This window comes from Solenopsis invicta, chromosome 7 (assembly GCF_016802725.1).
Source record: "Solenopsis invicta isolate M01_SB chromosome 7, UNIL_Sinv_3.0, whole genome shotgun sequence".
Taxonomy (NCBI): domain Eukaryota; kingdom Metazoa; phylum Arthropoda; class Insecta; order Hymenoptera; family Formicidae; genus Solenopsis; species Solenopsis invicta.
The window spans coordinates 14,417,193-14,430,858 of NC_052670.1; the positions used below are offsets into that span (position 1 = coordinate 14,417,193).

At 34.7% G+C, this 13,666-nt stretch overlaps 1 protein-coding gene across 1 annotated transcript in view; it reads right to left on the bottom strand.

Moving 5' to 3' along the window:
* Window positions 1-13,666, bottom strand: part of LOC105199821 (cadherin-related tumor suppressor) — a 167,208-nt gene that overhangs the window by 30,361 nt on the left and 123,181 nt on the right. The window contains exons 3-5 of the mRNA XM_039451418.1: window positions 6,538-6,774; window positions 2,307-2,696; window positions 220-636 (exon numbers count right to left, since the gene is read on the bottom strand). Of these exons, the coding sequence (XP_039307352.1) occupies window positions 220-636; window positions 2,307-2,696; window positions 6,538-6,774 (1,044 nt within the window). The remainder of the gene's footprint in view (window positions 1-219; window positions 637-2,306; window positions 2,697-6,537; window positions 6,775-13,666) is intronic.

Here is a 13,666-nt window from a genome sequence, read left to right on the forward strand (position 1 = left end):
TCTCATGACAATCTCATTATTGGGTATTTAATTGTTTAAAATATTTATCTTTTACATTTAACTTTGTTAACTTTATGTATAACAGCTTTCAATAAGCATTAAACTGATGTAATGCAAATGACTGCAGAATTAAAGAATTTGCAGAATTAAAAAATGTCTTTCTTTTTCCTATCCGCTTTGACTCTGTTAAAAATTAAAGTCGATCGCAATCTCACTGACTTGATGCACGCTGGCGCCGATGCTGGCGTTCTCGGCAATGGTCGCGAAGTACTGCCTGGGTTCGAACACCGGTGAATTGTCGTTTTCATCGAGCACCGTGACGGAGATGATGGTCGAGGACGATTTTGGCGGTTCGCCACGATCTTTGGCGGTGACTTCCAAAGTGTAGTTGGATCTTTGCTCGCGGTCCAATGATCCGGAAACACGCAACAGTCCATCCACTGGGCCCAGGGTGAACGGCAGTTTGCCGTCGTCCTTTAGCGAGTATTCGACATAACCGTTCCGACCCTCATCCCGATCGATGGCTTTTATCGCCATCACTACTGTATTGCTCGGCGCGTTCTCGATTATCGATGTCTTCGTGGGTGATATGAATTCCGGCGACATATCGTTCACATCCAGCAGCACCACCGTCACCTGTATCGTTTAAATGAGGAGTAATGCACATTATCTGAAAACTTATGAGACAGGAATAAATAGCCAACACGACTTTTTGGTTTCCGTCATTGGAGTGCATGAGAAAATAATCACAATTTTAATGTTAGAGATTTTTATTAGATGTTATTAGATTTATTTAGTATACGTATATACTTGGAGAAAAATTTGTAATAGTGCCAGCTGTAAAAGTGACAACTGTACAAGTATTATATGTAGAATTTCAATTAATTTACATAATTCAATTACTTTGTAGTTATTGTAACTAAAGTTGCCATTGCAACATTTGTGTCATTAGTTAATAGCAAAAAAGCACTTCAACTATAACTACATAGTTACATATACTTTACTACAAATGAGTTATGATAATCGCATATTTCCAGTACATATTTTACGTACGGGCGATTAAGCATACGACTGGAATAATTGTGATGCAAGGCCCTAAATACTAGGAATAAGAACGAGGAAACCCGAGTTCAAATCTCACAACAGTCGGTTTAACTTTTTTGTCACTTACATTTGAATTATTATTTTTCTTACAGTTTTACTATAAATGATTAATATTACTGCATATTCTTGTGTATTTATTATAAATTTGTAATACTTAAATCGAGATTTTATTTGTTCACAAATTTAGCTGCTGATATAATTTTTTCTCTGAGTGTAGGGTAGCTTCAATATACTCGTACATGTAGTTATCGAAAAATTAATTAATATTATTACTATATTTAAATAAACTATTATATATCAATAAAAATTTTATAGTGTCTACTTCTATAAAAACAATAGGAAATTTATTTTCTAATCATAGTACTTTTTTTATTATAATATATTTAAAACAAAACATTTAAAATCCTTACCAGTTTGCTATATATTAAAAGAAATGAGATATGGCTACTTACGAGTTATATAATCAAGCTGAACAAAAAATACAAGATCTAATCGCTTATATTTTGCTAAACTTTATTCTTTAGTATTCTACACTTATGTATCACGAAATAATCACTAAATCTTTCACACTCCCTACAGTGAGAATAATTCTTTTACGTAGGTGGTAATCATAGACATATGGACGTAGACGTACTATGCCTATGGTTGTAACACATCATTGCGTTACTTACTACATTGACAAATTGATTCGACTCACGATACGTTTCGATGGTTTATATTACCAGTAAAAAGCTAAAATTGCAACACAATCCTAACATAACGTACAGACAATGGAGCATAAGTTGCAAACAAATTATATCTTCACTCCCTTAATTTTTTCTTACTTTTGCGACGTAAAATCTCGCTTGGCATAAATACTAGAATTGTACCCTGTATATTTTCAAGAAAATGCTTTAATCTTCTAGTACTTTAATAATGTCGCATGTGACCCATCGCAATGACTCACACACTGAACTTTCCATTCAAAAACATTTATGAAATTATATAACAAAATTTTTCATTTAGGTCATTCAATATTTTGAGTACAGAACATAACTATCATCTAGGATATATGCGTCTGAATGAATAATCATGCAAAAATGGCGTTGCACGGAACGTGTCAAAAAGCTCAAGAATTTTTTTTCAAAACGTTTCCATTCATATAAACATGTCACGGAAAAGTTCTTTGGATTTTTTGGGGATTCTTTTAAAGATTCACCAACCTGTACTGTAGAGGACAACGGCCGTGCCGGTGGTAGTGGGCTATCAGTGGCGCTCAGTATCAGGTTGTAGACTGGCTTTCGCTCACGGTCGAGGGCCCGGCGCGTGAAGAGGGTGCCGTTGTGGGCCACTCCAAAGTCACCGTCCTCGTCGCCGCCGGCGACGGCATAGATGACCCTACCGTTGTCGCCGGAGTCCAGGTCCTGGGCGGTCACGGTGAGCACGGGTGTGCCGATGGTGGCGTTCTCCACGATGTCGGCCGCGTGCGGCCCGGTTTCGAAGATTGGCGCGTTGTCATTTAAATCGACAACGTTGCAGTAAACCGTCACGGTGGTCGACAGCACTGGTGTACCGCCATCCGTCGCTTCTACGACGAGGATGTAGTGCTGCACCTATAGAGAAGGCAAAGTAACGTAGAAAATGAAATTTAAATTATTTATGTTACGCAGGCAGAGAAAGAGAAAGAGAGAGATAACATTTTAATATTATAATATTATACAAATTTTTATAAAATTATTATCACTTTGAAAATTTGTATGATGACAGATAAATTTTGTATCAATTATATTTAGATAATATAATAAAAAAATGTTGGTAAATTTGTAAAAATTAGTTCTTTAATTTACGCTGAGAAGAAAAGATTTTTCATGAACTTTAATATTATAATTGTAAGTAAGAGAATTTCATAAATGTACGGAAAGGACAATTTTGCCGAAATACAAATCTGAAAATACAATAATTATGTTGAACCATTGAAAACATTATAATGGACGTTTAAATTGATTGTTGGACTGCCAAAATTTTTTGTCCCAGCATCATCATGCTTGAAACTCTCATAATTATTTTGATAGTCCAACATAAAATCAATTTCTGATCGATATCTAGCTAAATTTTTAGATACTACAATAAAATTATTCTTTCCGTGTAATAAAATCTTCCTTATTTATTTTTTAATAAACTTATTCTTTTCTTTTTACTAATAAAACATCGACTTTAAATTTAAAAGGAAGTGGAAAATGCCTATTTATTTTATTTTTGCTAAATATAGTTAAATTAATACAAGCATATTAATTTCTATTATTGAATTTAATTTAGAAATGTCAATACTTAAAAACATTTATAAAAAAATTGCAAAAATAGGTAATAAAGCTCTTCGAGTAGAAGAGTTTCCAGAATTTAAATACCACAATTATGATTGATTTGCCTTGTGTTTCAAGTTAACTGTGAAATAATTTATATTTTATTATTATTATATTTATTTTACAGTTTACTTAATATAGTAACAATAATTACATGTACAAACTGAGTTATAATTCTATTGTTTTTTAATTAATAAATTGTATAAATGTTAAAAATAAAATGTTAGTTTGAAGTAGTAGTCGTAGTTAGTCTGAAAACGACAAAGGCTGCGTTCCAACATGAACTGAAAATCTATAGCTTATGTTACGTATACTATAGATTTTTGATACTGACGAGCACCAAATTTTGGAACGCAATCTACGTCAAAAGTTCAAGTATTTGAAAATGGTAAAATTTTTTTTCCGGATAAAAGTACGTACGAAATACGCACTGCGTTTAATACATATAAATTACAAAAGATCTAACTTTCGTCCCTGTGACAAATCGCTTTGTAACAGATTCTGTAAAGAGCTATGTTTAACCGTTTTTTCAAGGACTAAATATCAGTTTTGGCGCGGTCGGCACCATGCTATTTCTTTGTTTCCGATGCGTTTCGCATACACGCGTGTGTACGCGCGTATTTCATGGCTCCGTAATAACGTTGGCGTGTATCTCGAAGGGCATTACGTTGATGAAGGGTTCTATAAGCTACCCTTATCCCGTACCTCTCGCTTACGCTTCCCCTTCTTTCTTTTCTCGTTTTCTTTTCGATAGATGCTGCACTAACACGCATCCACTCTATCGTAAATTGCAAAACAGTGGCGTAGCCAACATTCGGCACGAAAACAAGCATCAATCGTATTATTATCACATTAATGTTGTCATCATAACCAACCATATAGATAATTAATACAAGCATATTAATTTCTATTATTGAATTTAATTTAGAATAACCAACGTAAAACGTTGGCATGTATTTTATAGAAAGAAGATTCAAGAGAGAAATTCGAATAGATAAAAAGTGTTGAGATAAATTTACAAAATTGAAGCGCGTACAATTATATAGAAAAATAGACAGACCTTTAGAGACATAAACTTACTTTCTTTTATACGATACGTTGCTAAGGATTGATATTTTGTATGTATGGATATCAATTTTGGAGAGTAACGCGAGCATATGTGAGAAGAGAGCAAACAGTTTCGAATAATGACATTTTTTATACAAAGAGCTATCATTTCTCGTAGAGAAAGTTAAGGAAGTTTTCTTCTTTTTTCTCTTTTCACATAACATAAAAACTTGATTAAATTTTGAGAATAAGTTTATGATTAATATACAAACATTCTTGAATTTTTTCAAATTTTTTGACCGTATAGTTTCTTTAAGTAATTTTTAAAAATTGCATTAAGCTTACGAGAAGGAAAATTTTAAGCAATTTAATCGCAAACAAAATATAAGAATTTTTGAAAAATTATAACACATTTATAAAAAAGTATGAAGTATAAAAAACATTTTAGAATTAAATATTGAAGTTTCACCGTATTATTTTTGTGTAAAGTATGAAATATTCGTGAATTATAAAATTCTTTTTAAATATAACGTCACATTAGAAAATCACGGAAAATATAGCACTTGTTACTACATTTAAATCATTATCATGAACAACTTTTGTATGAAGAAAAAATTTTTAAATAACAAATTATCTTTTTTACGCTTACTTTTATTTATCATTCATCATTTGAAGATATGGTGATATCAAAAACTTCCGTCTTAAAATATTTACGAATGAAAAGTCACGTGACTCTCCTCCACTTTATTAAGCTAAAGAGTTTAACGAAGCTAAGTTTAATAAATAACAGTTTAATAAATAACTCAGTTTAATAATAACGCTTTAATCAGATACACGAATAGCTTTTCTCTAAAGTTAACTGCATGAAAATAAACAATTTTATTCAAAGCTCTCTCCCGTGTTCGCAATTCTCTCCCTCGTATACGATATTTGGGAGATCGCGCAGCAAGTTTTCCCGCTTTGTAGGATTTGAAAACTTCGGTTACGCTACTGGCTATCGGGCCGCGAAGCGTACGTTCCCGAAAGTATGGGCTAAGTATGGCTTGTCTCCGAAATGTAGCACCGGGAAGACCGCCATTAAAGACTGTCTGTTCATCGATCTGTCCGACTGTTATAGCGTTAAACCCTAAATTCTAGCGTTCTGCCCTACGCTCCGAGTAATATAATAGGTGCGCTCGGATCCTTGAATGTAGAGGCGTGTTCATGGTTATAATCGCTGCCCGGGGCATCCGACGCTTGTTTTAACGTTATACGCGTGCGTATTTCAGTTCCGAGAGACCGATCCGAACGGAACTCTATATCCCGACGGGGCCGCCGTTAACCCCTTCACGTCCAGCGACCGTTATGATGGACATATCTATGACGATATGTAAACATATGGCTTCAGAATCATCCGGCATTATCGTTCCACTTCGTGAGCACGCTCTGGATTACGACTGCGTCTCATTTAATAGCGTCTTTTTATGTGGAATAATAAATAGAGAACAGACAAGTCACGTAGCGAAAGAATCGCCGAGGAAGAAATCAAAGTCTTTCGACGCTGAATGACTTATTCGATCCGTCCGTGATGTCGGGACGAAAGTCGAACGCTAAAATTTAATACGTCGTACGTACATGAGATCTCTCACGAACCATTTATAATCACGAGATGAGAAGAAGCGCCTCATGAAAAATGCAAATTTGCCTGTTAATAAATAAGATCCAATCCGGGAGGGTTGAAGCGTCCCTGTCGTTCGTTTCACTTATAATCGTCACCGACGATAACTTCATTTGAGTTATTTCTGCTTCACCAAAGGTCTCGTTCTCACAAAGCTGACCCGTCGAAAAATTCCACGCGGATTTACGAACTATGGCATAATCGCTCTCCGTGATTATGCATTCATGTGAAATTTAAATTCTTCCTGTCGGTATAAATAAGGACCTCAATAGAGGACGGGGTCATCAGCGCAGCGCGACGATCGTCGCTACTGATGGCTTCATTCAAACAAGTTCTTTATTATCGAACGCGAACGGCGTATATATGCGGTCTCCCTTTCCGGGTACCAACCTGCTCGTAGTCGAGGCTCGCGGTGAGCGTGAACACGCCGGTGCTTGGATTCAGCGAGAACACGTCGTTCGCCCAGTCGGAGATGAGCACGTAGCTCAGATGGCTGTTGGGACCCTCGGCGTCGGCGTCCGTCGCGATGACCTGACCGACGCGGCTGCCCCTCGGCACGTTCTCGGGAACGTCGAACGAGTAAACCGTGGTCTGGAAGGTCGGCGCGTTGTCGTTGGTGTCGGTGACCTGCGAACAGCGGTTTTCGAGATTCTCTATTAGCACGATATAATGACGCGAGGCATGTTATAATACAGTTACGTTTTCCTTTAGCATCTTTACATAGTTATGTAGATAATACGAGCACACAGATACATCTACTTGAAGGAAAAATATACCTGTACAGGTGCTGACGATACTACAAGTATCAGTAATTTAATTTTTTATCTATAATTTGCTTTTAAATTTTCATAAGGCATAAAAGATAACGTTTAAAATATTGTAATAAAATTGAAGGGTTTATAACAAAGGCAAATCCATTTCTTAAAATTTAATGTGAGCTGTGGCTTATTATATGCCCAGAATATTATTAGTTTTATGCAGAAATTAAGATATTTATACAGAAAGAAATATAAAAGGAAACTTTTAGTTTAGACTTTGGAAGAAATTTGTAAATAAAAATTGAACAAAATGATTGATTTATATCTACTTTAATTTTTCTTTTTTTACTTTTATATTAATATTATAAAAAAAAACAAATGTAATATATAACAGAACAAGTAAGTATTAAAATTTCTAAGAATCAAATCATTCTCTATCAGCAATGAATAATTTTGTTTTTGTAAGAATGAAATAGAAAACGGAAAATATAAGTATAATTATAAATTCTCACGAAAACCAAACAATTTCAGAAGTATTACATATTTTTTTAAATAGATCTTCAAAACATTAATCAAAGCCAAATACATTTTGTTCTCATACTTATTATATGTTCATAAAAAAATTATTATATTTATACAGAAAAAAATATAAAACGATGTTTTAGTTAAGTGCTTGTAAAAAAATTGTAAAATTTTGTAAATAATAAAAAGTGAAAAAAATTATTGACTTATATTTTAAATAATTTTTTCCTTCTTTACTTTTATATTAATATTATAAAAAAAATAAATAAATGTAAAATATTATAGAATAAGTAGTAAATATAAAATTCCCGTAAAAGCCAAACCAGTCCAGAGATTATTCATTTATTTTTTTTTATAAATGGCTCCCCAAAATATTACCCAAACCCCTTCAATTTTGATCTTACACCTGTTATACATATATCTCTAGAAAAATGACCATATTTTCAATAAATGATTTAAAAATCAGAGAAATTTCCATTATTTCCTGAAAATTTAAGTTTCCAGACTTCTTTGGTTTTGCAGGAAACATTTCAATTGTGTCATTTTCTTTAAACTTTCGTTTAATGTGTTTATATTACAGGTCATATATTATTTTACATAAATATAATGTATAATGTATTATACATAGATTTAAATAAATTTTTAAAATAACAGAAGACGTTATTCTCTCGCTCTTGCGCGTCACACGTCCTTCATCTAATGTTTAAACGCCAGTCTAAGGGCTAGGTGGCCACTTCCCTTCCGAGAATTCCTTCGCGAGAGCTTTTTCTCTTCAAAGCCGTTTCAAAGGACACAGTGAGTTGCTTTCATTACGCGCGTCCCCGCGCACCTTTCATCCCTCGCGCTTAATAAAAGCGGCAGGAAAGATTTTACCGCGCGCACTCCTCTCGCGCGTCCCGCGCGCCTCTTAATAGACCCGGAAGCTGGGTACGCGCGATCTTAAAATAAACACTCGGAGAATAAAATCGGCCCGAATGGCGCGCACTCGACGTCATTCTTGAATAAACACCCCGCCACCGGAAATATTCACGCCGCGCGCTACGCTCACTTCATTCGCCTTCGAATTATTGTGCCACCTCGCTCCCTCGCGCGCCGGTAGTCCCGGCGCGGCGCAAGAAAACATTCTCAGGGCCCCGCAGGCTATTTATCCATGTAACAATGCGCTCATTGTGATCGATCGTCGCGCGGCAGCGGTGAAACGCGCGACGGAAAAAAACGGCCATCTCCCGATCGAGGGGGGTGAGAATAAATACCGCTGGTAAACATCATTTTCACACACATTGCGCGTATAATATTCTCTTTAAATGTCGTTTTTACCACCACTTTTCGCAAGTATCTTTTTTTTTTTTTTTTTATTGTAAAAGACGCGCACACCCACCCACACATACACATATTTTTTTGCAATAATTCTACTTTACGCACATGCCTGATTTATTAAAAAAAAAAAAAAAATGTATACGTAACATTTTTTGTGAAATTATTTGTTGACAAGGAGTAATAATTTTTCAAAACAATTATAGAAAGAATATTAAGATTAAACAAAAATTTTTAATTTATTTTTTTAATATTTAGGTAGTATTTTTCACAACAAACTTTTCATTTTTTTTCTAAACGTCGGGATTTTACTTTAGATCAAAATTGCGATCTCTAATATTATTAATTTTTTAATGTTAATTAGAGGGAATAATATTTTATAAAATATCCGATGTGCAGCGTGTTTGGTTGAAAATCAGGATAATTTTAACAATATGTAGATACAATTTATCGGCGTTTTCATTATTTTACGTTAAGTTTTGCGTGACACCACGTGTAAGTGTGTGATGCCATAAATTCCCCTTTTTTTATCGCCTGAAGAAATCACACGACACCAAAAACGAGCGACAGATTTCCGGAGATTTACATTTTTTATGCATTTGTCAAACTACAAGAAGTAGCGACTTCTCTCCGTTTCTCTTTTTCCCTTTTGCTCTTGCTTGCCGAAAACATAAACGCGCAATAATTTAAATGACAAACGATACATTAATCTTGTGTACATATGTAAATTATAGTCAGATATGTAAATTATTTACGGGTGGCGATTACGTACGTGCGGCTACCAACGCGCACCGAATCTAATATGAATTAATTTATCTCTCTTTCAGTAAATCGAACTGAAATTAGACGATGAGATTTTCATATTATGTTGTCTCTTTCTGTTGTATTGAAAGACCTATCGAATATGTGCAATTCGACAGTAACGTATGTTAGTAAAAGATGCTTTTATACATAATTAATTATTCTATTTAATTAGCTGCGAGACAATTTTTATGGGGGTTCGGTAAAAAACTTTGAAATAAGTAAATCTGTTTATGTGATTTTGTGTTACGGATATTACACATATTTAAAAATATATTATGTTAATTCTGAATTATAAACATTATTTTTTTGTACAAATAAAATTACAAAGTTAATGAAAATAATTAAAAAACAATTAGAATATTATGAACAATTTCGTGGAAAAAACTTTAAAAGATTTACTTTTCATCGAATTTTTTCATTTATAATTTTCTCATATAATTAACTTATTAAGCTAAGCAATGTCATTACATTTTTATAAATAACATTCTAAGTAAAAGTATTTCATAACTTTGAGTATAAAAGCAAATAAATAATGCACTGACGAATGTAATAATTCGATTTTTAATTTAAAATATTGATTATTAACAAAATTATTATGTAAACAGAGGGCCATATTACCTTCTCCTCTACCAAAAAAAATTTATTGAATAAACTTATTCGATACATGTATATTGTAGTTGTTACTAAAACAAAATCGTCTATGGGCAAATTTATTTTGCTATCACAGCGTGTTTGTCATCGTTTTGAGTAAAATGAAAATTAGTTAATGACTCGCATAAAATAATTAATTATTGTAGCAAAACTCAAAGATTAAAAATAGAACCACGTTTAGCAAGAAGCGATATAACAAGTTCCTATATTTTTGTTCACTAATTATATTCGCTGTAGCAACATAAAATAGATAACTTCTTCTTTTTTGCATGCAAATGAGTCACCAATTTAAATTGTTATTAATGTCTCTCGCGTGGAAAATTAACGTGATTATAAGATAACATTAGATTTATACATCTCCCTAGAGAGGTAGAGCTCGAGCGTGCTCGAAACATTTCTAAGTTTTCCGCGGGGACGACGGACGGACGCGCGGTGCGGTAGAATGAAGTGGGCACGGTTTGATTAAGGAGGCCTCGGAGACGTTTGCAAAAAGTGATGGTGTCCCGAGACGACAGTGGATGACGAGGATCCAGTGAGAAGAAGGGAGAAGACGAAGAAAAAGGGACGGGATGGAAGAGAGGTTGGGCAAGAGACGCTTTGAGTCCTGGTGAAGGACCGAGGGATGACAGAGGATACCAGACGGGGCCCAGATTCCGCGACCGAGACACGTATATAATTCGTGAGCGACAATAACGCACTCTTGCCGATGCTGCTAAATGTACGTATGTGTACGTGTATGCGTAATTATACATAATCATGGTAAAAAAGTAGATTACTATTTATAACGCGCAGAAGTTGCAGAGAAAACACGGTCGTCTCGTTTCTTTCGGACATGATGAATGCAATCTTAGTCTGATTGCTTAAGATAATATTTGAATGCGCGAGGATAAAATAACAAACTTTGCACGTTAAATCCCGAGCGAGTATCAATCAACTTCGCAAGATATCTTACTGAATAAATGTTATATGGATGAGACGATGAACAAATGCATTTTTTGATAAATATACGAGTACTATATTTACATTCCCAGATAGCCAAACTATTTAAAGCCCAAGTCACGCCTAGCGATGGACGATTGGCGATTATTTTTCAACCAATCAGAGCAAAGCAACCGCCGACTGCTTTGCTCTGATTGGTTTAAAAAGTAATCGCCAATCGTCAATCACAATCGTCAATTGCTAGTGTGATTTGGGCTTAAGAACGTATGTCGTGTTGCATATGATATTGATAGAAATTTAATAACAGTCGAATCGAGCATAATCCCCTTTCTAACGTCGTTAAAAATGTATCGGAAAATAATCGCTCGATGTCATAATGAAATAAAGTCTGAATCCTCTATGCTTTCTACATTTTTGCAGGGTTGGGGATGTTACTTTGTAAAAATAACTAGTTACAGTTACAGCTTCTTTCTTCCAAAAATAACTAGTTACCTTCACAAGTTACTAACTTTAAAAAATAATTTGTTATAGTTAACAGTTATCCAAATGGTAACGAGAAGTTACTTTCCAGTTACTTTTCTGTTTCTTCTTGTAATATTTTCAAGCATTGATAATTTAAATACTAGACTTTTACATTTACTTGTAAATTGACGAATAAGTTTGAAATATGTAAAGTAACTGTAAAAGTAACTATTAATTTAGTTACTAGTTACACAAATAATGTAACTAAATAAAGTTCTAGTTACAAAATGAAAAAAATTAACGAAGTTAAGTTACAGTTACCAAAAAAAAGTAACTTTAACTGTAACCTCGTTACAAGTAACGAGTTACTTCCCATCCCTGTATTTTTGTGATTACATTACGATTCGCAAATTATAATATCAAAGAGAAGACGTAACGGATAGGCATCTGCTCTACAGTCATGATCGAATCGCTGGCATGTTGCTAGCATTTCGTCATCTGGATCGTTTCTATTTAATTGATTTACGATCGAGGACCAACTAGAACATGATCCTTATGCTCGATTTCTTCACACCATTCGATAGCTATCTTCCAGATAAACATATTCGTCAATTAACTAAACATTCTTTACTGAAATCTGTGATTGCGTATCTAACGGATAGCTATTCTTCATACTACTAACTTTCGACACGAAGTGTGCTAGAAGTTTAATAGAAATTATCTTATTCTCTGGGAGATATCTTAGGAATAAAATTATCTAGAGAGAAAGAAATTGGATATTAATCAGTCAATTGTATTTCATATGTAAATAAATATGTGACATATCATATTTATTGATCATCTCGTGGCATTGAGTTCGTAATTATAATCAAGTTCGAAATTTCTGCTTTTAGATAAGATATTTTTTAAGTAACAGTACTTCCGGAATAAGAACTGCAAAATAAATTATAATTTAAGAATTATAATTTTATATATTATTCTGATAGTGCCGTTTTATTTCATCTTATTCCATTCTTCTGTCATGATTTCGAGCGAGAATGGTAGGGAAACGGAGAGGAATTGAGAAGAGAAAAAAAAAGGAAAAAAATCCTCCAAACGATTCAGGAAGGTCGATCGAGGAAGAAATGGCTAAGGTTAGCGAGAGGAGAACACGGGTTATAGGAAAAGAGGCAGGAAGGAGGGAAGGAGAAACAAGGGGACCAGATATAAGAGGCCAGAAAGGGCAAATTCCGCAACAGTCGGCCAATAGAAAGCGGCCCCTTTCATGAAGCCCCGAAACTGTCGAGCTATGACCAGATCTGATATCCCCCCCTCCCTCTCTCTCTCTCTCTCTCTCTCTCTCTCTCTCTTGTTCTCTCTCTGTCTCTCTTCCTTTCTCTTTCTCTTCTCTATCTTGGAAGATAGAATTACGAGCGTAAGCACGCGGCCTGCAGAGCCGAGGTCTTTAAAAGAATTTCAGCCATTAAACATTTTAAGGATAATTTTTGCAATTGTCTCCGACGGGAACCCAGCGCGGCACGATCGGCCCGTTGTCAGTGGCCGGGAAGAAGGGGTCCTCTCTTCGGGCTTCGTTAAACGGTGAGGCCCCGGGCCGACTCGCGTTTTTTATCGCCACGAATCGTTTCGACCGGATCGCGTAATGAATTATGAGGCGGGACGCGTGATACACTCCGCGCGTCACCGAGAACACCCTATAATAGCGCGCTTAAAGACTAGCGAGGGTTACTGAACAGAGGTGTGAATACTTTTCGACTGACTTGATTTAAGTAGGGCAAAGGGGATAAAATGGCTACCTTAAGGTTTCTCGATGTTCCTTAATTTCTGTGATAATTAATAAAAATAATAATCTATTTTTCAGACTCACTAAAGCCTTATTGTTTGTCATCTATAAAAAGCAGTAGGTATTAAATTAGAATTTTTCAAAATTTAGGTTCTTTAAGAACACATCACACATCAGTTTCGTCATTTTGCCCCTATATGAGGAACTTATTAGTGGATAAGATAACGATAAGCGGTCAAGTAAAATTAAAAGTGTACTTCTGACAAATAAAATAAATTTAGTATAATAT